Raw genomic sequence first — 24,024 nt, 5'->3', positions numbered from 1 at the left:
TGTCTCACATTCTCATTGTTTTTTCTCCTGTCTCTTTCTTCCTCTGCCTTCAATGCTTTTTGCCTGTTCTGCAGGCTTAACATAATCATGTTAGATAAAAAAAATACATTTACATGCTTTTTTTTTTTTTTTTAAGAATAAAGTATCTGTGCTCAGATGATTTTTTTTTTTCAATGTCAAGAATTGATTTTTTAAAGTCGGTGGGAGGAGACATCCTATAAGATCACAACTGAGAAATTCCATCCACTGAGATTTGGATCAAAGGGAAATGAGATAATCTAAAAAAAGACACATAAAAACAAAAAAGTAAAATTAAAGGACAAAAATAAAAAAACAAGCTAAACCAACAGCAGTTGGGATTTTGTATACATATATATGTATATTTATATATATATATATATATATATATATGTGTGTGTGTGTAGGCCTATATATATGTATATACTGTACGTATATATATTTATATGTGTCTGTAGGCATATATATATATATATATACTCATCCATACTTCATTAAATAATTTTAAATAAGTTTTAATTAATATAGCAATGAGGGGGTTCACATGTAACAGTAAACTTATTTTAAAGAAAATACAATTAAATAGATTTGTTCCTCTCCTTTAAACTATTTTTAACTATTTCCCTGCAGCTTTGACAGAGCTTTGGGTCTAAATAAGGGACTGTGTGGCCGTGTGGGAGTCTCAGGCTGATAAACACATGGCAGCAGCACCTGCAGACCTGCAGAGTGACATGGGACCCTGTGTCTTTATGTAACAGACCTGCAGAGGGACCTTGGACTCTCAGACCAAGGGACACATGCTGCCGCTTTGACACGCTCCCTCCGCTACAGTAACACTGCGACGCTCCCTAACCGCAGGTTTCACGTTACAGGAAAGACGAGTCACTGCGGACGGTCCCTTTACTTTCTGATGAAATCTCTCTGAACAGACGGAAGCGACACGGCGGTGAAATCTTTACTTTAGAAAGAAAACCGAGACAGAAAAAACACAATAACGAGTGAAAAACAACTAAAACGGGACAACTAATCTGTTAAACTGTGGTTTTTGGTCGAATATTTTGAATTAATCGTTGCTCTCCGGTTAACTAACCGTCAAGCTAGCTGCTTCTGCTAAGCTAATCTGCTAGCTACATCAGCTGCAGCTGAAAGGAGACCTCCACCCGCCGCCGCCGCTTTTTCACGGAGATTAAAATCAGACAAAATGGCTCTTTTTTCATCTTCACACCTGGATTTTTCCTCGTATCCAGACTCAAGCGTGTTCAGCCTTTCTCTCTCCTACAGCTTCGTCTCCACCAAATTGTCCACAAGGAAGAAGTCCAACCACCACTCTCAGCGAAGCGTAGACGCCGCGGAGCGCGCCGGGCTCATGGACGATATTTCCTGGGTTCCTTCTAACTGTGGTAATCGGTATGTTTGCCAATCAGTTTAAAGACTATGTTTCATTAAAAAGACTTGACGTGTTTAAATGGATAGTGACAGTAACTGCTACTGTTAACCCGGACCTGTGGCTGCAGTCTCCTTCAGTCTGACAGCTGTCAAATTAGGAGCTGATCTGTTACTAAAGAGTGCACGGCTCTGTGACTTACTTACCACTGTTACTCATTTAATGTCAGATCATTTATATTTTGCACTTTTGAGTTGAGGAAAATGTTCAGAAACATGAGTGATGGGGGACATTTCTCCGGCGGGCAGAGCTCGTCCTCTCCGACCGGGCATGGAGTCACCTCTGTCGGGCTTGACAATCAGGAAAGCTCGTGGATCGGCCTGCTGTCCGTGGTGTCCAGGCCCGCGATGTCATTTCTGCAGAAATATCTCCCGGGTCGAACCCGAAACCCGACCATGTCTGATAGGGGAACTGGGTGGATAAATGGAGATTTAAAAGGCAGTTTTGTTGACGAAGAGAGAGAGTTTTTAAGACAACTGGACGACATGATGCCGCTAACGCAGCACGCGGCTCCACACCTGACCTACCTGCGTTGTCAGCACAACGGAGCTGCCGGCCTGCTGGAGCCGAGAGACGGCTCTACTTTACCCTGGCTGACCGCTGATTCTCTGCGGGAAATAGGGGTTCAAAACGCAGAAATGGACTTTGGACAAGAATCTCAGATTGGATATTTCTCTTCTGCCAGGACTTTTTTCAGTCATGTTATGTTGAGCTCGGTGTCATCTCAGGAAATAAAACCCACGGGAGGGAAAGACTGGGTGTCCGAGGCAATGAGCTCCACCGTGAAGAGCAGCGGTGGTAAAAGCAGGACATGGTGGGGCAGTTTTTGGGGAGGTGAGGAGAGCTCACAGAAAGGGCTGTTGTCAGATTTGTCCTGGGCTGAGGAGGGGACAGTGACAGGCCAGCTTTGTCCACAGCAACCAGGGGCTGAGACAAAAGCTCCTGCTGCCGAAACAACCGATGTGTTTGTCCAGAGGGACGGCAGGGAATCGACTCTGGGAGAAAACACTGGACCGACTGACCACAAAGAGGAGCCGGCTAACAATGGAGGCCTTCACACAGTCCAGAACACAGAGGGGTCCACACCAGACCACCAGCTCAACATCAGCAACCACCTGAGCAGTTCAGGAGCTGCCGCCGCCTGCAGTGAGGTGGCACTTCTGACCCCTGATCAGGACAATGGTTACTCCAGTCTGGAGGAGGAGCATTTCCAGATGTGCCACCTGCACATGGTGAAAGCCCCAATTGAAGAACACCAGGAGACCGAACCGACTGAAAACTGTGCCACTGTCAACACAACAGAGATGGAGGAAGAGTCGTCTGAGGAGGGAGAGTCTACATCAGAAAAGCTAGATAAGGAAGAAAACACTCAACACTCAGCCCCTCAGGAGTGTCAGTCTGCGGGGGCAACGGAGCACTCCACCCCCCAGTGCCCGAACAAAGCCATTGCCTTCATCATGGGCTGCCCGTGTAGTGATGATGACGACAGCAGCCAATCAGACAGGGAGTCAAGTGATGACGATGATGATGGTTTTGACAGCGAGGGGTCATCTGATCTGTCCGACACCACTGATGAAGACGATGAAGACGATGACGAAGGCTCAGACTCGGACAGCGAGGGGGACTCTGAGACGGAGCGCCTGTGGAGTTCGTTGTGTCAAAGTGTGGACCCCTACAACCCCCAAAATTTCACCGCCCAGCTACACACTGGCAGAACCCAGCCCAGGACCATCCCCACCTCCACACCACCATCCTCTACCCAGTCCACTCCTGCCTCCTCCCCTGACCTCACCCCTCTCCCTCTTTCCTCTTTGGCAGCCTCCCCTCCCCTAAACTCTTTCTCCCCTTCGTCCGGTCACGATGTGTGGGATGACTCAACTTCGGCCAGCGAGGTGGATGAAGCCGAAAGCCTCCGTCTGTGGAGCTCCTTCAGCTCCTCCTCAGACCCCTATAGCCCCTTTAACTTCCAGGCCCCGCTCAGGACTCGAGGGCCTGTTGAGGCTGCTCCCAGGGCCAGGGCCAAGAAGGCCTCCCAGACTCCACTCCATTCCACCCACCATAAAGCAGCATCTCCACCTGAGTACAGTAAGCAAGATGCAGAGGAGAGGCTGGACAGTGGCTTCTCTGAACCCTCCACCTCCTTCGGCTCCTCCACCACCCGGAGCTGTGGTACAACCAAGAAGGTCAGTTTGTTTCTTTCTCTTCTGTCGTTCAGTTTGTCATCAGTGGTCAACCTGTGTCTGCCTCTACCATTTTTCTCCCACAACATTTTTTTTATTCGCCGTTTTTTTTTTGAAAAATCTGGATCTGTACATCTGATCACCAGATGATTAAAGGGATTAGAAAGGAAATGAAGTTCCACACAAATAGTAAAATACAGACTACTTTCACCTCCTCAGGACTGTAAAGAACCTTTCAAAACAATCACCAAATTAAACAATCAACTGATTCAGTTTAAAATTGATACTGGAGAATTTCTTTCTAATCGACTTTAAATGAATTAATTATAAAAAACTATTGTAAACTAATTTCATGTTGGTCTTCTAATCGATTGATAAAGTAATTGTTTCAGCTGTTTTCAGCTTTACAGTGAGGAAACAACTTGTAGGCTTAGTTTCACTTTCAGTTGTAGGTCTTGATGATCAGGTACAAAATATTTTCACAAGCATTACATTACTTAAATATTTTAAAATATCAGCAACAAGTGACAACAACTGAAAATACAGCAATGTGATACACAAACAAAATCTAGAATTCATACATGAAATATTAAATAAAACAAGCCAGTCATTTTTAAAATCACTGTACATGTTGCTTTATTTTTTTTTATTTTGGCGTAAAAGGGAAAAAAACTAAACAAACTTTGCAGTACCCTTAAACTTTTCTACAGACAAAATATAAAACCAACTGAAGTCAAAAACCACCAAAAGTAACGTCAAACTATTGTTTCACTATCAGGACTGAAACTTGATGAAATATCTCAAACAATAAAACACAAAGAGGACAGACCGTGACATTTTAAAGTCTGTCACAAAAGTACATTTGAACAGTGTGATAGTCATTTACAGGAAACATGGAGCTGAACAATGTGACTCTCTGGGTTTTTTTTGCTTCCTTCTTTCTGGTTTTACAACATGACATTTTACTACAGCCCATCATATGATGACACATGTAGACTTAGACATGAAACACAGACCAGTTTCTCATCGTGACTCAGGGCTGATTCACTGGTTCTCACTGATTCCTGCCGCCCCTGTCTAATCAAACTTTTTACAAACTTTCCACATCACAGTGGTCTGTTGGAGGTTGGACTTTGCTACACTGAACCTTTTCCATTTTATCACAAAATTTGACTATGTGATCATTTTGGAGATTGTGCTCTGTATTTGAGTTTTAGTATCTGTTATCCCTCCACCCTCACTGATTTAGACGGGGTGCACAATTCATCTGACTGTCAGCTCACACTCATGTTGAAACCGAGAAGTTATAAAATGTAAAATTTCCTAGTCACATAAGAGCTGCACTTCTGACAGGAGTTAGAAAGGAAGTGTTTGTGGGAGCCACCCACATCATTTCAAACACCCTCAACAGCCAATCAGAGCAGAGCCCACTCAGCCAATCAGAGTAGAGCCTTGCTCTGACACCCTGCACTACACCTCCACTCTGTGCAGCTCATTCTTCTGAGTTAGTTTGAATGTTACCTTGGTTCATAGATTCAGATTATTTTTATTGGCCAAGTCGTATATTTTATTAAAATGGAATAATATTTAGGGACAAGTATCATGGGTCAGTGTCATACCATAGCATTTATCATGAGATGAGTTTTTATTGATTATTATTTTAAAATCTCTGTTTTAAAAAGAGGAGATCAGGTCAAAGAAGTTTTCAGGTTGATGTGAATTTGAGCGACTCTCTGTCCTACTGAACTCGCAGCTGTATCTGAAGCTGTTCAGGTGTGATCCAGCAGCACTAAAGACTCTTCCTCTTCTTCCTGTCAGGTTCGTTTCTGTGATAATGTGGAGGAATTCTTCGCCAGTTGTGGTGAGGAGGAGGAGGACCGGCGGGGCCCTTGGGAGGAGCTGGCCCGGGATCGCTGCCGATTCCTGCGACGCTGTCAGGAGGTGGAGCAGAGCATTGCCTACTGTCTGCAGCCACAGCACCGCAGCCTGGTCTACCACCGCCTCACCACAGTCTATGTCCAGGACGCTTGAGGACAATTTGTCCTGTATGTCCAGGACGCCTGAGATCAATTTGTCCTCTATGTCCAGGAGGCCTGAGGACAACATTCTGTCCTCTATGTCCAGGAGGCCTGAGGCCAACGATCTGTCCTCTAGGTCCAGGATGCCTGAGGACAATTTGTCCTTTACATCCTGGATGTCTGAGGACAAAGATCTGTTGTTTAGTTCCCAGGATGCCTGAGGAGGACAGAGCATCTGTTCTGAAAATCCAGGGTGATCATGTAATTCAACATGTCTCATTCTGAGGAAATGGAAAGCTGCACTTGTTTAGCATAAATATAAACAGTTTTGACACTATAGAGACACAGAGATAGCAGTTGGATGGACTAAGAGCTGCTGAACTCTTTACTGACTGACTTTAGTCTTCTTTCTGATGTGGTCCAGCCTCAGAGTCCACGTCTGTTTTGTTTCTGCAGCTTCGTCTTTTTTGATTCAGTCGACTAATTCAACAAGATTCAGGGCAACTTCATAACTGACTCATTTAGTAAAATACTGGCCTGTGAGGTGTTGTTAAGGTGTTCATTGGGATTTGAAGGGCTTAACTTGTGGCTTCACTGTGAGGAATAACCCTGTTGGAGCTGAGAAGTCGTAACGTTGGGTTGGGACAAAAGCCTTTCTGCAGACAGGCAGAGATCTCATCTTCTCACAGATTTATTTTTCAGTATTTTCTCAAGCTGTTTCAGCTGTTCCATTTTACACTTTGCAACAGACACAGAAACAAGATGCTGTTTTAATCAGAAATATGGAGTAAAGCTGAGAAACTAAGCAGGTGGTTCCCAAGAAAAGTCACAGGGGTCAGTAAATGATTAAAGGAAGAAGAAGGAAAATGTGTTAATGTTTATCTACCGCTCCAGGCCTCTAATAATCCTCCAAATGAAACAGTCAGTGGTTGTTTTTATGATTGATTAATCTGCCTTATAATTTGACATATAATTATTCAGTGTGAATAATGTTCATCCCACTTTCTCTTCAAGGTGACGTCTTCAAATGTCTTGAGTTTTGATTCGATTAACAACGACTTAAACCAGCAGATCCTCACATTTAAGATGACTCCATTTACTGATATGATCAATGATTGTGAATAATTTCTGTTCCTTCTGAAACCCACAGTGAGGTTTGTCAGATGTTCTTGTTTTTATATCTGATGGAAACAGCAGCATCTCTCTGTGACTCGGATGTAAAGCTGACGAATAGCCGACAGTGAAACCGCAGCTCGACTCTTTCCCTACACATGGAAGTAAAACCAGTGAACAGACCCCGTCACAGTCCAGGTGAAACCTGTAGTGTGTAATGAGGATTCACGTGTGTGAAATGACTCAGTCTAGTCTTTGTATTTGCAGCCAAAGCTTTTAGTTTGGTCCCGTTTTCTCTTTAAAGCCAAAGATCACTGGAGTGTGAGTGTTAAAGTCTGACAGGAGGAGGAACTGAAGGCTCAGTGTTGATTTGCATGAATTTCTCTTTAATGTAGAAAATGTTCCTCTAACTGCTCAGACTCACTAATCACTGATAATCTATCAATACACAGAGTATTCTGCTTCTAATCAGTATGATATACATCACTGTGGTATTAAAACAAAACTCCCTTTAATTAGTCGTTTCTCTCACTGTTGAACTGAACATCCAGCTGATTAAAAATCAGGAAACAAACAGGAAACTGCTGCAGGATAATTACTCTGCTTATTCTTTGTCTGTCCTAAATATAAAATGTTGTATATATCTGTTTAATATAACACAGATTTCTCAAATATGTCAATAGTTGTACCACAGCTTTAAACAAAGTGTTGTAAAACTGCGAATGATGATTTAAATCAAACTGTTCATGTTGCAGATTTCCAGCGTTCACATGTGCTGTGCATCGTCCCAAAGTCCAAAACGAGGCCTTCAGTGTCCAGACTGACATATTCATCATTTAAATATTCAACCTGTTTTAAAGTAATAATAGTAGGATGTTTTTTATTATCCAGTTTATTTGAAAATCCAGCCACAGTGTTCCTCTGGTGTTATGTTTCCCTCCGCAGATGAATGTGTTGAGCATAAATGAGACCGGCCTCTGTAATGATCCTTGGTATTTAATTGCTTTAATGTACTTAGAAGCTTATTTTTCTAATGTTGTGTCTTTACACTACATTCATTGAATTCAAAATTTAACTGAACCATTGTTTAGACCATCAACAGACCGTGGAGAGAGAATTGACAGATAATTATAACGTGAAATACATTAAATGATTCGTTCTGTATAGTTTGTACTACATCACACTGTTTGAGCAGTAAGTAAAAAAATATTGTTTTTCAGTGTGTGATGTCAGATGTCAGTGAAGCTGAAACTTCACGAAGAGACAGCAAATCTTTTTCCTAAAATAGAGTACTTATTTTGTTGTTTCATCACCTCCCACTATTTAAAAAAAAAAGAAAAATAGTTTCAGCATCTTCATCATGTCCTGGAAGAATATTACCCATCAGCAGCACACAGTCACAAATCCCACCATGTCAATTTAGTGAAGACGCTACAGACAAAAAACCTGCTGAGAATCTGTGTCAGTCTGGATGTAAATGAGTGTTTTCATTTTCGTTTTCTCGTATCGTCACAAGTGTGGGATGTTAAGTTCAACAGACAGAAAGTTAATGAACCTCTAACCAGACTGAGTCAGTCTGAACGGGGGGAGGGGGTTTCCCTTCGAAGACTCTGACTCAGTCAAATGTTTCCAGGCTGAGCTAATTCCTATAAAGTATCTGCATGAGCCTCTGCTCCTACAGCACCAATATAAAGTCCTCACTTTATATCACTCACATGAAGAGAAACGCTGAGGAAACTCGTGTGCGAACAGGTAATTGATGTTAAAAAGATGAATCACTACACTGTGTTCAATTAACTGGAGCGGATGGGCAATGTTTTTGGGACTAAATAAAAACCCAGAGGGGAACTTATCATTTTAATTAAAATGACAGAAAATCTGAAAACAGAAAAACAGAGGGAGGTGGAACTTAAGAAAAAAAAAAAATCGACAGATGAATCTTCGTTGTTATTTTAGTCAAAAAAAAAAGCTTTTTATTTTTCTAATGCTTGATTTGGTGGGTAACCTATTCTGCTTCATCTCCTCACAGTCTGAATATGATTTTAAATATTAAAATAAAATCAATATTTAATGAAAACACACTGGGTTATGTTGCTTTTTTCCTCTATTTTCTATAAACTTATTATCACATGAATGTTTTAGGTGTTGAAGCTCAAGGCCTTGAAAAGTCTGGAAATGTTTGAAATCAATACAAAACAAAAGCTTTTAAATTCTTTATGAATTTAAAAGAAATTCAGTAGATTTCATCAGACTTTATTTATTTTTTATTTTTAACTGACTCACATTTATCAGTCTGCAGTTTCTCCAGCAGGGGGAGCTGTTCTCCGTCAGACCTGAAGCCAAACAGCACCACCCTCAGGAGAGGAAGCTTACTGCAGCAGCACACGCATCGCCGTCGCCCCTGCAGGTAAAGAAAATAACTTCTTCAGGTTTAACACACGACGCCACCTGCAGGCAGCGAGTGGTACTGCTGCAGTGGGACGATAAGAGACTGACCCTCTTTCAGGTGCTTTTTTTTTTCACTTTTTGTTTTAGTTGTTTTGCTTTTTGTTTTTATTTATGCACAATTTAAATTTAACAGGTTGTCAGATTTTTAAACGTGGAAGAAACAACTTCAGAACAAATAGTTCATTCATGTAAAGGGTCCATTTCCTCTTCAAAAATATTTTCTGGGAATCAAATTGAAGGTCAGTTTTTTTTTAGTGGCTCTCCAGAAATAATGAGTGATTTTTCTCCTCCACAAAAAGTTTGAGCTGTTTTTTCTGTTTTGTCTCTTTCCACACAGCTGTACAGGTGATCTCACCTGATCTGAACTTAAAGTAAAACTCTTCCTGTAATCTTGTGACTCATGGAGCGGAGTCCCACCACCCCCCCCCAAACTCCATCTTAATCAGTTATATTTCTGATGGCCCCCAGGTGGCTTCATAAACTCTCTTTGATAGAAAACCACGGAGCCAAGAGGTGTCATGGAGAAAGATGTAAACTCACTGATCAGTCAAATCAGTAACTGGTGCTTTCAAGCTCTCGTCCTAATGTCATCACTCTCGTCATGTTCTCTTCACACTCACTGTGAATCTCTCGGATTTAATAAGGTTTAATTTGGACTGAGATCTGTGGATCTGTGGTTTTGACTGTTTAACACAATCTTGTGTTTTCGCACGATGACTGAAACTATTTGCCTGTAAAACCTTTTGATAATGTGAAATCACCCAGTTCATAAGAAGTGCTTCATAAAAATATAAAATATCATTAGTTCCACAACACAAATGAGTAATTCACCCTCTTGAATTAATATTACATTACACATTTGGCATAAATATTTAATTAGAGAACATGAATGGTTTAATTGTGAGCCTGAAATAGTTTTTTTCCTCCATGACACCTTCCAGACCGGATAGAAACCATCACCAGTCGATGAAAATCAATAGTTTTTGCACCAGTCAAGTGTTTCTGATGTCGTAACTTTGTTTTTTTTATCAAATGTCTGGATCCACAGGAGTGGCCAGTGGTTCTGAGCTGAATCATCTTCACTTCCTCCTCAGTTCAGGTCAGACACGTGAACTCCTGAGTGTCCCCTGAAGCGGACTGTGGTCCTGTCAGCTGTTACCACATGATGCCCTAACCCTAACCCAGAGTGTGTGTTTAACATGTGAGCCCCTCAGACTCTCCTCCACAGTCCGGTCCGGGAGACGAGGTGTCGGGGGACTCTCCCCCGCTGTGCCTCCCATCCTCCGGCTCCACCAGTCCCTGCAGGTATTTGATGTACCTGATGGCGGCTCTCAGCGTCTCCACCTTGCTGAGCCGTTTGTCGGCGCTGTGACCCGGCAGGTGGTCCCTCAGTTTGGCGTAGCCCTGGTTCACACACTTGACCCTCTGACGCTCCCTCTCGTTCCGTTTCTGGATGAACGCCGGCTCGAAGGGACACTCGTAGACGCTGAAGTGTCCGTGGTGGTGGAAGGGGGTCAGGTAGGGCAGGAGCCCGGGGCCGGGGCCCCTCAGAGGGCCTTTGTAGAGGCTGAACCCGGTGGGGTCCATGCTGGAGGGGTAGAAAAAGAAAGGCACGGAGCCGGACAGAGAGTCTGAGGGCTGAGAGACACCACGGTCCTCACGGAGTCCAGCAGCAGGAGACAGACTGAAGCTCAGGTAAGACGAACGCTGATCGATGATTGGAGGAGAGAAGGAGGAGCTCATCATGTGATCTTGACTGACTGAGACCTGATCAGGAGTCCTGGCTCAATCTGTAGCAGTGGTCTAAAAACACCAGAGACCACGGTGACGGTTCATCGTCAGTCCTGTTCACCTGTGGCAGGAAAACAGAGAGAGACACGACCTGAGACAGAGTCTGTTTGTCCAAAGCCGGTTTAACCTCCTGAGGGGCCCCGGTTTTGTAAATTGCACAAAAGTGGAGATGCGACGATTAATCAATTAATGAATGAGTCATTCAATAGAAAATTAATCAGCAGCAGCTTTGATCATCTAATAATCGTTTCAGTTGTTTTTAAGCATTAGAGCCACAAACATTTGTGAGTTGAATTTTTCTAAAATGTGAGAATTTGATGCTTTTCTTCGTCGTACATGAGATTAAGCGAGACGTCGTGTTGAGAACGACATTTTTTACTATTTCCTGAGATCTTATGGAAATAATGATCAATTAATGGAGAGAATGGGCAGATTAATCGATAATGAAAATAATTGTGAGTTTCAGAAGAAGAAAAGGTGAAAACTAAAACCCTCAACTGGAAAAACTGAAATGTAAATGCTCAAATTTAAAGGTGTAAAGGTTTAAAAGGAAAATAAAATCATACGATATAAAAGAAAACTAGAGAAAACTTCACATACAGACTGAAAATGTTTTTCTTCCAAATTCCAAACGGATGAAAATACAACTTCAGATGTGAATAATTAAGTTTCCTTTTCTAATTTCCTTTTAAACATTTCAGTGTCTGTTTTCGCGGCTTTGACTCAATCAAAAAATATTATTAATAATAATAATAATAATAATAATGATGATGATATCGATCAGTGTTCACACAGCTGCACAATCATGAGTCAGTGGTAAAAAGTGACTAAAGCAACAAGCTTGTTACAGCTGTTCTCACAAGACAATAATTACATAATTTATGCACATGAACTCCACAGAACATCTGTATGAACCTCTGTATATCCACATATATCATAAATCTCCGTAACGTGAGCGTTTGTCTTTGTCTCACCTTCAGATGCAGCTGCAGCGTTTCCTCCTGGGACTTTGACTCTGACTGAAGCTGGAGATGAAAAGCTGAGGATTTACCTGCTTTTACCTGCTGAGGCTCCGCCCCTCCAGGTGTGTGATGGGACAGCAGGTAACGAGAGAAACCAACACACTGCATCCAGTGCGATGAATATAAAGCATCAGTTTATTAAATGATGCAACACAGAAACAAAAAACACAGTTGATTTTTTAAAAATTTTACAAACTATAAAAATATATCACTGTAACAACAATATTAATAAAAAATAATAATAAAAATTATAATAATAATTTTCGGTCTTTGATCAGATCGTATTTTGTGTTCGTGTATTTCAGTCGAGCTGTGAAACATCAAAGATCCTTCACGGGTAGAAATGAGTGTTTGCAGTTTCCTCTTCCTAAATCCTGTATTTCCAGATGAAAGAAGTCGGCGACACACACCCTTCCTGTCAGCCTCTCATCACACAACACGCACTGATGACTGTTTACACACACACACACACACACACACCTGTAACCTGAGCTGCTGTCTGAGGCTTACCTGAACACTTTAACGCACGTCTGACAGTTTTACTCCGTTTGATTTGTTCCAAACTGTAAATGTGGTGATCTCAACTGCAAACACATTTACTGAGCTTTAATCGGGCTTTCAGGTGTTTGTGTCTCTGGTGAACTGAAAGGTGAGTTGTGTCGTTCTTTGGGGGAAGACTTGAGACTTGCTCTTCTTCACGTTGACCCTCTAAAACATGTCACACACTCTCAGCACAAATATTCAGGCGATGTGTCACTCTGTCTTCACATGTTCAGTCTGTTTTTGGTGTTGAACTTTGAAAGGTGAAGTCAGAGTGAAGTCGTCAGTCAGCAGCAAGCAGCAGCAGTCTGAAAACAAACCTCCATCTGACACACACACACACACACACACACACACACACACACACACACACACACATCAGACTCCAATGACAGAAACAAGTATTTAAGCGCAGTCTTGTAGGTGCAGGTTGAGCCCGTGGTAAGATCTTAAAATGACTGACCCTGTGTGTGTGTGTGTGTGTGTGTGTGTGTGTGTGTGTGTGGCTCTGACTGTGGGGGGGGTGGGAGGTATGGGGGGGACCTATTCATGTCGAGTATGACCAGGAGGAAAAACCTGGTCACACATCCATTTAGACACGAGATTGGTAATTTAATAAATACTAATAATAATAGAATTACTCTTCAGGTCCAGTCTGACGTCCAGCTGAACGCCGACGTTTCCTCCTCTAATCTCTGCGTCTGTGTGTGTTCCTGCAGGCGGAAGCTGCTGCTGCTCACACACACACACACACACACCCTGTTTGTTGTAGTTTCATCAGTGTGTGTTTGTGTGTGTGTGTGTGTGTGTGTGTGTGTGTGTGTGTGCGCTTGAATAAGGGCATGCACATGCAGGAGCGAGTTGTTCACTCCATTGTTTTACTGTAACATCAAAGATGAGCTGCTGCTGTGATGAAGCTCGACACTAAAAACTCAACATGCAGAGACTTGACGACAGAATCCATCAGACCTGCTCCTGTTGTTACCAAACTTTATTAAATACGAGTTTCATTTTACAAGATTTTACAGAATAATACAAATAATTCAACTCTGTCACCTCTTTCAGTTCAACTGAATATTTTATATGATCTCGCCAGCTGCATTTGTTTGTATCGGACTCTTCTCCATCTGAACACTTTAAAAAACCTTCCTTTAAATTAACTTTATTATTCTCACATTCGCTGAAATGTTCAGACAAAAGATTGTGATAATATGTGCAAACATTAAACACTGTAAAAACATAACCACTCCTCTAATATCTAACATGACTCTTCAGTTTTACTCCCATTTGACTTGGAACCTTAAACTCTCCACATCTGGTCCAATAAAATAAGAATAAAATCACAGCCTGGTGGGAAATATGCTGTCGTTCTCATTGATGCCAGGAGACGGCGCTGTCTGCTTTAGGGCCGCTGTGAGAGAAGGTGACCCTGGGGACCAGTTTAGGAGGAGACTGTGAGAAAATGGCAAAAAAGTTTGTCACTGGGTTTATTCACATCGTTACCTTTTTCCAGGAAAAGTTTGAAGTGAAAGTTTTGGTCCATAATCAATCAGGAAACAGATACTGAGTCCGGTGACTTTTACAGGACTGAAACTGACCCTAGTCCATCCTCTGATCATACTGATCACTAATAACAACAAAATAATAAAGCTTTGATTGATCAACATGTTGCAGCCCTGACAGCTGTTGATCAGTTTGAACATCTGGTCACGTCTTATTCTCTAATGGCTCCAAAAGTTCACATGACTCTATGATCATGTAACTCCTGCAGCGTGGACGACTGTCTGAGGGCCTCTGAGGTCAACCAGGGTCCACTGTGGTCCTGTAGGGGCCTCCAGGAGCCTCCAGGGGCCGCTGTTGCCCGGTGTCTGGTCTGTACCAAATCTGAGCTGGACTGTGAAGCTCAGCAGAGAGAAGTCAGTCTCTCTCAGCTTCTGCTCAGCTGCTTCAGTCTCGTCTGGGACGGGGGTCTTCACCTCCTCCTGGGACAGGAAGTGCTCCACCTGCTGGACACAGACTGTAGCAGACTGTCCTTTTCTGTCCTTCTGCAGCTCAGAGTCTGGCTGCTGTTTGAGGGACTGTGGATCAGGAGGAACCAGAACTCTTACTCAAGTACTTAAGGACAATTCTGAGGTACTTGTACTTCACTTGAGTCTTGTCTTTTCAGGACACTCGTTACTTCTGCACTACATTTATCTGACAGCTGCAGATAAGAACATACAACTACAGTATGTACAAGTTCAGCTGAAATGATTTACTGATTAATCAATGAGCTAATTGACAGAAGATGAATCTGCACCTGGTTTGATAATGATTGATGTAATTTTGGTAATTTTGTTCCACTCATTAAAAAAGGGAGGATAAATATTAATGTTAGTAAATATTTCTCAAACCAGATCAATGTTTGGATTGATTAGCTGAGCTCAGCTGTTACTTACACTCCAGTTCTTCTCTGAAAAGGACCTGGTGTCTTAATTTGGTTTACTCAATCACTGAAATTTAAATTTGATATCAACTGATGTTACTTTTGTCCAGTGAAGACGTTTTCAAATCTGTGACTTAAAACTTTTAAATCAAACTATGAATATTTCAAATTCATCACCAACTCCATTGTTGAGTATCATCATAGTCAAGTGTCGCTCTTAATGATGATAAACAACATTTTGCAGAAAACACACAAACCTGGCAACGCAGAGCTGCAACATAGATCTTAACATTAGAAAACAGAGGAGAGATAAAATGGCAACGTCATTAGAGATGTGTAAATATATCAACATGTCCTTACCGTCCACACCCACGTCTACGCCCATGCCGTGCCCTTTTCACACCATCTATACTGCTGCATGTTCTTCCCAAACAAATCAACCTTAGTTCCATCAGTTCATCAGTTCATCAGTTCATCAGTTCATCAGTTCATCAGCTGAGGGTTCACAAACCTTCTCCTGCTACTGTAGATTTAAAGTTTGTTTAATGAGTTTTTCTGTTTACACTCCACTGTTCGGTCTGTTTGTCTCCATCTGTGTGTGTGTGTGTGTGTGTGTGTGTGTGTGTGTGTGTGTGTGTGTGTATGTTGGGGGGGGGGAGGGGGGTCCAGTTTCCCACTTTCCCTCCTCTGAGCTCCCAGAGTTCCCAGCACGAGACTGAGCGTGCCCCAGTCACACGACCCCTCCTCCCCCTCCCCTCCTCTCTGTGGAGTCAGAGCGACACACGGCTTCCCACACTTCTTCATCCCTCACACACAATAGACGTGTGTGTGTTCACACAAAGCGTCCGGGCGGTTCTCAGGCTCCACAGTTTACTGCTCCATCTGCACAGACAACAGTCAACCACATCTGCTTCATTCGTTTCACTGTGTTGCATCAGTAACGGGTAAAACTTTAGTTCACAGCTCCTGAAATGTTTTTTTTAAATTTCCAAAATAAACAAAAATAGTGTAATTTTAAATCAAGGCTGCAACAAATATTTTTTATTATTAAATATTCTTTAGATTATTTATTTAATTCAAGCATCACTGACAGATTAAATCAGACAATCAGATTAAATTAAAAACTATAATAAAAAAAAGAAGTAAATGATAAATAAATAAATTAACACTAAATAACAAATATAATAAATAATAAATAATAAATATAAAGTTTTATTTCATTTTGATTTTGTTCAAACTGTTCAAAACAGATTTTCAGTAAAGTGTCAAAGATTTACAAAAAAAAACCTAAAACTTAGGTATATTCAGATGTGAGAAGTTTATTTTTCAGCTGGTTTACTAAATGTTTATTTGATTAATCCTTTCACTGTCACATGAGTTCAGTGAGTTTCTGAGTCGAGTTTAAACGCGTTAAACCAAAGAAAAGATTCTGGAAACTTCATTATCCATAAGTAATTGAATTGTTAGTTTGATTTTTCAATTCAGTTAAATTTTATTTGTATTTCCCCAAATGATGATATATACTATCTAAAGGCTGTTTACAGAGTCCGGTCAACACCTCACAGTGTTACAGAGAGAAACTCAACAGCTCCACCATGAGCAGAACCTGGTGACAGTTGATGTTGTCCCTGTAAATAAAGTGTTGCTGTCTTTCCCTTCACTCTGTCTTTAAACACACGGCCACAGTCGAGGCTTATATTGTTTTTGTCAGCCGACATGTTCTGAGCTTTAATATCTTGGTTGAGAACTCAGACGGCGAGCGGTCCTCACGCCTCTGACACGTTCCCAGGGAACAGTCTCTGAATCTCCTTGACATTTGGCCTGATGAACAACGTCCCACCTGTTCTGCGTGGCAGACATTTAATTCAGCCTATTGTCCCGAGCTCCGAGCTCCTGATTGGCCCGACAGCCGAGAGAGAGAGAGAGAGAGAGAGCGAGCGAGCAGGCCGAGCTGCATAAATACAGAGAGGAGACAGAGACATGAAGAGAGACGTCCTCTGAACCGACGGCGAGGAGACAGGAAGCTCAGCTACTCTTCTGACTTTACTACACATCTGGAAATGTCTCAGTACCTGGACCTCACGCTTCAGGACAGCATGAAGGAACACCTGTTCAGGTGAGACAGAGCTTCACTGTTTGGTTGCACTTTACTCTCAGGCCTCCTATTTATTCTGTACAAATATGTAATAGCCAGTTTATTACACATTATAATGGCGTTTATGAACAGATCTAAGGACATGTTTATTAATGTTATGTATTATATAACTCCTGTGAAGATGAAGCCGGTAACTGATTTGTAAAACTAAATATTTTTCTGTGTCGGTGATGAACAGACAGGTCATTATTAATACATCTAAAAGGTATTTTCTTTAATAATCAATCGATTATTCAGTGAAGAAAATGTCAGATGTTCTAATGTGTAGTTTAGTCTGACTTTACTGTCTTTACCTAACCCTAACCCCCGGAACTGGAACACATACATTTTGGTTAAAAAATGATTTTCACCATTAATCAAAGCTGTTTTCAATCAGTTTTCTAATTCTTTAATGAACCGTTTCAACTCTAGAGTACTGGTCGGTTTCTAAGGGAATTGGGGTCGGGGGTCAACAGGGGCCCCTCAGGAGGTTAATGTGGAGTTATAATGAATATATAAATTATCACTTAAAACTACACAGTTATTCCATGTTTATATTCTGATTATTGTAGATGATACTGATAAAGAGGCGACATAACTGTACTGTCGATGCCGTATGAGTTTATTCCGTAACAGTGTATATTAATGCTGCCTTCATGTGTCTCAGGTGTAAGCTCCACCTGCTGGAGAGGAGGTGCAGCAGTCAGGTGGAGAAGCTGAAGGCTCTGATTGGAGAACACCTGCAGAGCAGGACACCTGTGTCAGACCTCCTGGAGAAAACCGTGTCCTTCCTCACGCTCAGAAAACCTCTGCTGTCGCACAGCGGCTACTCCAGATATTCAAGGGACATTTTACGTCTGTTTCCTGACGCAGAAGAAGACGTGACTCCACTCTGCGTTTAACAAAGAAGAAGAAGCAGAAGAAGAAGCTCAGGCGTTTGTGGAACTGCCTTTAAAATCTTGATTTTTTTTTTTTTTACTTGATGAAGATTCATGTCTTTTTTCTCTTTTTAATATCTGTGGATGAATTCGAAGTGTAATATGTATGAAGCAGTTGTTATGCTTATGTAATGAGCAGTTGTGCTGCGGTAGAATGTGTTTAAAAACATGGAGGACAGGCCTTTTATATACTGCTTAGACATGGACACACCAGACCTGCTGCAAGTTTTATCTGCAGACACTTCTCAAGTGGATGTTAGCGGATCATTTAAACTGAGGTCTGGTAAATAAATGATCCGTGGTGAGCAGAAAAGGCCTGGACTCCACAGCTGGATGACAGATGAGTGCTGGACGCTCCCAGTAGTCACTGAATTATGAAGCTAACACTGATTCAGTTGAATCAATGTACGAATTTAAAATTGTTAACCCCTTTAGCTAAAAGGGAGATGATTTTATTTATCTAAGCATATTGTTTAATTAGATTATTTTTAGTTTATTGATTGGTTATGGTGCCACTTGTGTACCAGTTTGATACACGTTTCTGTTCATGTTGAAATAAATCCTTTTTAAACGTCACTCTGTGTTGAGATTGGTTTGTGGAAGCAGGAGAAGTGTCTGGTTTTTACCTGCAGACACAGAATTAGAGCTGCAGCTAAAACACACAAAGCAAAGAAGAAATCACATTACCAGCATTTTTTTATTTTTTATTAGTGTTGAAACGAGAGACGTGAATTCAGTTTCTGTCATTTAAACTTGTGTAAAGGTTTTAATGGTTTTATTCTCGACACAAACAACCTCGTATCTTTCAGTGATATTTTATAGGTGAACCACAGCTGTAAAGTGCTTCCAGCCTCGGTCCACACTGACCACTGCTCTCCGTGAATTCTCTGTACAATTAACAATTAAATGTGTTTGATAACAGAACAGATCTATTGTAAGAAAATATAGTATTCGGTTTTCTATGATCATATACAGTATGTATTAATTTCTTCAGTTTGTAATGTAGCCGCACTGTAGATCATGCAGCTTGGATTGCAATGGGCCGAAACACTGATCTGTGAGATCTTACATACACAGGTGTGTGCCTTTCCAAATCATGTCTAAGCAAATGACTTTAACACAGGTGAACTTTTAACAAGGTACAGAAAGCAAAGTACAAAAGTTTCCACAACCTACTTGTAACACATTTAAGGGAATTGGCAAAGTCAAGACAAGTTCTGAGGGCCGAGAAAACTTTGTCTACTGGACAGAAAGATGAGGCTGAACCTCACATGTGACTGCAGAGAAGCTGCAGGAAGCTTCATCTGACACAGGGGTGGTGCTGTGCCGTGCCACTGTGCAGCGTTGACACACGAACAGGGTCTACATGGAAGAGTCACCAGAATAAACCTGACCTTTGACCTCATCACTGAAGTCAAGGTCTGAAGTCTGGAGAGCAACATCTGGAAAAGCCAGAGGTGTTTTGCAAACAAGTTAAGACTGAGATCTTTGGTCACAATCACCAAAGCGAAACTATCAGTCTACATTTCCTGCAATGAAGTCTGAAATGAAACACACCCATGTTTTACTGCTGGAGCAATAACATTTATCAGAGGAGGTCAGACAAAGCTCCACCCCTCACCTGACTCACCTGAGACAAACCAGGAAACAGTTTGTTCTTCTTCACTAAAGAGACACAGACTGAAAAACAGAGGATCAGATTCACCTTCAGACCAAACCAACAACTTCCTCTGAGTGAGTCCAGCTGCAGGAGAGAGACGTGGGAAACTACAACACTGCCGCTTCAACCTGCTGAAACTCCACACTGAAGGTGAGCTTGACAAAAACCACGACTCAAAGTGAAAGTAAATCTCAGTGAAGTTAGTAGAGGACTGACTGTACTTCCTGTCTGCTGTGTTTTCAGCTTCACTCACAGACTAAATGGCTTCCAGGTCAGAGGAGGATTTCTGCTGTCCTGTCTGTCATGACGTCTTTAGAGATCCTGTTGTTCTGTCATGTAGCCACAGCTTCTGTAAAGACTGTCTGAAGAGCTGGTGGAGAGAGAGACCAACACTTGACTGTCCAGTTTGTAAGAGAAGATCCTCAAAGCAAGAACCACCTTCAAACCTGGCTTTAAAGAACCTGTGTGATGCCTTCAAACAGGACAGAGATCAGAGATCTCCAGAGTCTCTCTGCAGTCTGCACTCTGAGAGACTCAAACTCTTCTGTCTGGACCATCAGCAGCCAGTTTGTCTCGTCTGCAGAGATTCAGAAAAACACACCAACCACAGATTCAGACCCATCGATGAAGCTGCTCGACAACACAAGGAGGAACTTCAGGAAACTCTGGAGCCTTTAAAGAAGAAGTTAAAGGGTTGTGAACAAGTTAAAGAGGAGTTTGATCAAACAGCAGAACACATTAAGGTCCAGGCCCAACACACAGAGAGGCAGATTAAGGAGCAGTTTAAGAAGCTTCACCAGTTTCTAGAGGAGGAAGAGGAGGCCAGGATCACTGCTCTGAGGGAGGAAGAGGAGCAGAAGAGTCAGATGATGAAGGAGAAGATGGAGGCTCTGAGCAGAGAGATAGCAGCTCTGTCACACACAGTCAGAGCCACAGAGGACGAGCTGAGAGCTGAAGACGTCTCATTCCTGCAGAACTACAAAGTTACAGTGGAAAGAGTCCAGCAGCGCCTCCTGCTGGATGATCCACAGCTGGACTCAGGAGCTCTGATAGACCAGGCCAAACATCTGGGCAATCTGACCTTCAACATCTGGAACAAGATGAAGGACATGGTCTGCTACACTCCTGTGGTTCTGGATCCAAACACTGCTCATCCAGACCTCATCCTGTCTGAGGATCTGACCAGTGTGAGACGAAGACACAAACGGAAGCTTCCTGACAATCCAGAGAGGTTTGATAACTATCGCTGGGTGCTGGGATCTGAAGGTTTTAACTCAGGGACTCACAGCTGGGACGTCGAGGTTGGAGACAATATCAACTGGTCACTGGGTTTGTTAGAAGAGTCTGTTCAGAGGAAGAGACAGACACAGTCTGGATTCTGGAGAATAGGTTTCTATGAAGGTAAATACTCAGTACATGCACCACCAGCCTCTGCCATTGATCTGTCGGTGCAGAAGAAGCTCCAGAGGATCAGAGTGAATCTGGACTGGAACAGAGGAAGAATGTCATTCTCTGATCCTGATACTAACACACACATACACACCTTCATACACACTTTCACTGAGAAGCTATTTCCATACATTAGAACTATTGATGAACCGAAGATCTTCCCACTGAAGATCTCACCACTGAAGGTCTCTGTGAGATTGCAACAGAGCAGTTAGAGATAAAGAGGATGATCATATTTACAATGTTGTTGTTTGTTGCTTTTTTATATCTATTCAGAACTTTTTAACGTGTGAATTTATTTTACACTTACTGTAGCTTACTCTTTTATGTTTGGTTTATTTATCCTTTCTTTCACTTCCTATCCTGATCTACATTTACGTTTCTATATTCTCACTCCATCAGTATTTAACTGAATTAATGAATGAGCATTGTTCATCTAGATTGGATCACATGTCACAGAATAACACAATATATTAATAACAACTGTAGGCAACTGACACGTATGTTCCAACGAAAAATAAAAAAGTCTTAGTTTCTTTAAGATATATTTCCCAATGCCCATTTTTTCCTTCATACTACAAAAAACAAAATCTTTAATCAACCCAGTATTGAATGGTTTCCAGTATCAGTATAGTAATAGTAATAGTAGTTTGACTAACAGCTGGCTGACCAGTGGGAAGAATAAAGGATGGTTGATGACGGTGGTTTGCAGAGTAAATGACTGACAGGTGCATTCAGTGTTTGACTGGACTCTGCAGTCTGGGAACCTGGACTCAGAACTGTTTCAGACCAGAGACCAGACAGAGAAACACTTGGTCACAGAGGGAAACACCTGAGACACTAACACACACACACACACACACACACACACACACACACACACACACACACACACACACACCAACATGACAAAACAAAGATCTCATGTTAATGAACGGTTTAAAAACGCAAAAAACTGTGACTTTTATCTTAAAAAGTGATTTCAACAATTAATCAATCAAAATTGCATCTGTCAATCAGCTAATTGATTTGATTAATTGACTAACAGTTTCAGTTTGGTAAACATCTACATTAAAAATAAGACTAATTAAGACCTCTTGTCTATAAGCCTGTCTGGGTTTTAGTAACTGGATGTGTAACTGTGGTCATGCTCCACAGCAGGGCAGCAGTGTCACATGATTCACTGCAGAGACTGAGCCTGGTGCTGCAGCTGCTGCTGAACCAACCATCCTCATCTCTTTAATAATCCGGTGTATGATGCAGTTTCTGTTATTGAATAGGTAATAAAACCTGTAGTCTGTTGTTAAATGGAGCAAGTGAAGTGAAGCTTCTTCTGCCAAACAGGAAGTGAAGTTTGTTGCACTCTGAGCTCAAACCATCTACACAAACTGTCCGCTCACGTCTAAAAGTAGATTTATATTACTGTCTGTCAGAAATTTCTATTTTTCTTCTTCTTATTATTATTATTATTATCATTATTAGGCTATTAGGCCGATCTGATTCATGGTGCTGCAGTGACAAACTGACTGAGGTGTGTGTGTGTGTGTGTGTGTGTGTGTGATCATCAGTGTTCTGGGTTTATTAGCTGCAGTGACACAACATATACAAACATGACACAACACAAGAGGCTGAAAAGACCTGTAAACAAGAGGAATGTTTAATACACAATTAATAATAACACGATGAGGAGAAGATCAGTCAACCAACAGCACACATACCGCACACCTATTCCCGCCTTTACAAAAGGCAACATAAAGCAGGTTTATAATCGGGCCTGTTTGCCGTACATTGTAGACAAACGAATAGAAACACAAGTGTAAAAATGTGCAAATGTTGCACAGCCAACACAGCATCCAAGCCTCCACAGTGCACGCACACAGCGCGCGCACGCAGGCTGAGACAACATTTGCGCACAGAGGAACCACCACAGTGCGGCTTGAAACTGTCCGCTTGTCCACAAACTAATATATTCACACAAACGTGTGTCCGAGCTACCACGGCCTCCACAGAGAGCCGTGAGACCGCGCCGCTGATCGGGAGCCCGACCGCTTACGCGCGACAGTCCGTCGGCCCTGCTCCCCGGACATGTGCCTCTGCAGCGCGGCTCTCTGTAGCACGTAGAAGCGCTTGATTTCCTCCCGCTCCGCGGGCTGCAGCGGCGCGTGGAGCGACAGGTGCCGCAGGGTCTCCTGCAGACATTGGGAGAAGCCCCGGGAGTAGCTGGGCGCCACGCGGGCCAGGGCCCTCTGTCTCAGGAGGTTCACGGCCATCTCCAGGATGTCGGCCTTCTCCAGCTTGGAGGGCGGCTGCCCCCCGCTCGGCTCCCCCCGGTTCAGAAGTGCTCTGAGCTGCTCGATGCTGTGGTTGATGCGGTCTCTCCTCACCTTCTCCACCATGAGTTTACGCAGCTGAGGACAGAGGAGAAGACGCATGAGACACGGGACAAGCTGGACATGGTCGACAGACTCAGTCAGGAGGGGGTCGCAGGTTTCTTACCTTGTTGGAGCCGCTGGTGTCCATAGAGGCAGGTTTGTCCTCGGGTCTGGTCTGAGTTACAGGAGCCATCACAGAGTCCACAGTCTTCAGTCTCGGTCTTTCTTGCAGGTTCAGACGAGTCTCAGTAAAACCAGTCTCCTCTGGTCCGGTATTTATAAGACCGGGAGGAGCTCCGCGTGCGTGGACTTTTAACACCTGAGAGTTTCCCACAGTCCACGGCCTGTCATAAAGTCAGGACTACAAACAGCGTCCTGTCTGCCCTCCCCCCCCTCTTCCCCCGTCCCCCGTCCCCACACCCTGACTTCCTCTCTCGGCTCAGACAGAAGTGTGCCGCGGGTGTCACGTGCT

The 24,024-nt window shown here is 42.5% G+C and overlaps 4 protein-coding genes and 1 long non-coding RNA gene across 5 annotated transcripts; 3 read left to right on the top strand and 2 right to left on the bottom strand.

Moving 5' to 3' along the window:
* Positions 1–897: 897 nt before the first annotated feature.
* On the top strand, positions 898–8,850 carry ppp1r15b (protein phosphatase 1, regulatory subunit 15B). Its single transcript, XM_023408253.2, has 2 exons — positions 898–3,645; positions 5,461–8,850. The coding sequence occupies exons 1-2, from the start codon at positions 1,666–1,668 to the stop codon at positions 5,671–5,673; spliced, it is 2,193 nt and encodes a 730-aa protein (XP_023264021.1). The 5' UTR covers positions 898–1,665; the 3' UTR covers positions 5,674–8,850.
* An 801-nt stretch (positions 8,851–9,651) lies between these two features.
* On the bottom strand, positions 9,652–11,223 carry LOC111656523 (achaete-scute homolog 5-like). Its single transcript, XM_023408254.2, has one exon. It carries the CDS (start codon positions 10,965–10,967, stop codon positions 10,416–10,418), a length of 552 nt encoding a protein of 183 aa, XP_023264022.1. The 5' UTR covers positions 10,968–11,223; the 3' UTR covers positions 9,652–10,415.
* A 5,092-nt stretch (positions 11,224–16,315) lies between these two features.
* LOC147819020 (uncharacterized) lies at positions 16,316–18,647 on the top strand. Its single transcript, XR_015437373.1, has 2 exons — positions 16,316–17,115; positions 17,801–18,647. It is a non-coding gene; the product is annotated as an uncharacterized LOC147819020 (long non-coding RNA).
* An 839-nt stretch (positions 18,648–19,486) lies between these two features.
* Positions 19,487–21,721, top strand: LOC111656547 (nuclear factor 7, ovary-like). Its single transcript, XM_023408289.2, has 2 exons — positions 19,487–19,881; positions 19,975–21,721. The coding sequence occupies exon 2, from the start codon at positions 19,992–19,994 to the stop codon at positions 21,393–21,395; it is 1,404 nt and encodes a 467-aa protein (XP_023264057.1). The 5' UTR covers positions 19,487–19,881; positions 19,975–19,991; the 3' UTR covers positions 21,396–21,721.
* A 1,088-nt stretch (positions 21,722–22,809) lies between these two features.
* On the bottom strand, positions 22,810–23,808 carry LOC111656548 (transcription factor HES-5-like). Its single transcript, XM_023408290.2, has 2 exons — positions 23,677–23,808; positions 22,810–23,588 (listed from the first exon to the last, which is right to left on the bottom strand). Exons 1-2 carry the CDS (start codon positions 23,743–23,745, stop codon positions 23,172–23,174), a joined length of 486 nt encoding a protein of 161 aa, XP_023264058.1. The 5' UTR covers positions 23,746–23,808; the 3' UTR covers positions 22,810–23,171.
* Positions 23,809–24,024: the final 216 nt, after the last annotated feature.

The sequence above is a fragment of the Seriola lalandi genome, unplaced genomic scaffold, assembly GCF_002814215.2.
Source record: "Seriola lalandi dorsalis isolate HSWRI2012SDOR001 ecotype SW California unplaced genomic scaffold, Sedor1 jcf7180002054358, whole genome shotgun sequence".
Classification (NCBI taxonomy): Eukaryota; Metazoa; Chordata; class Actinopteri; order Carangiformes; family Carangidae; genus Seriola; species Seriola lalandi.
Note: the sequence above shows the minus strand (reverse complement) of the source record. Positions and strands in the feature narration are given on the sequence as shown.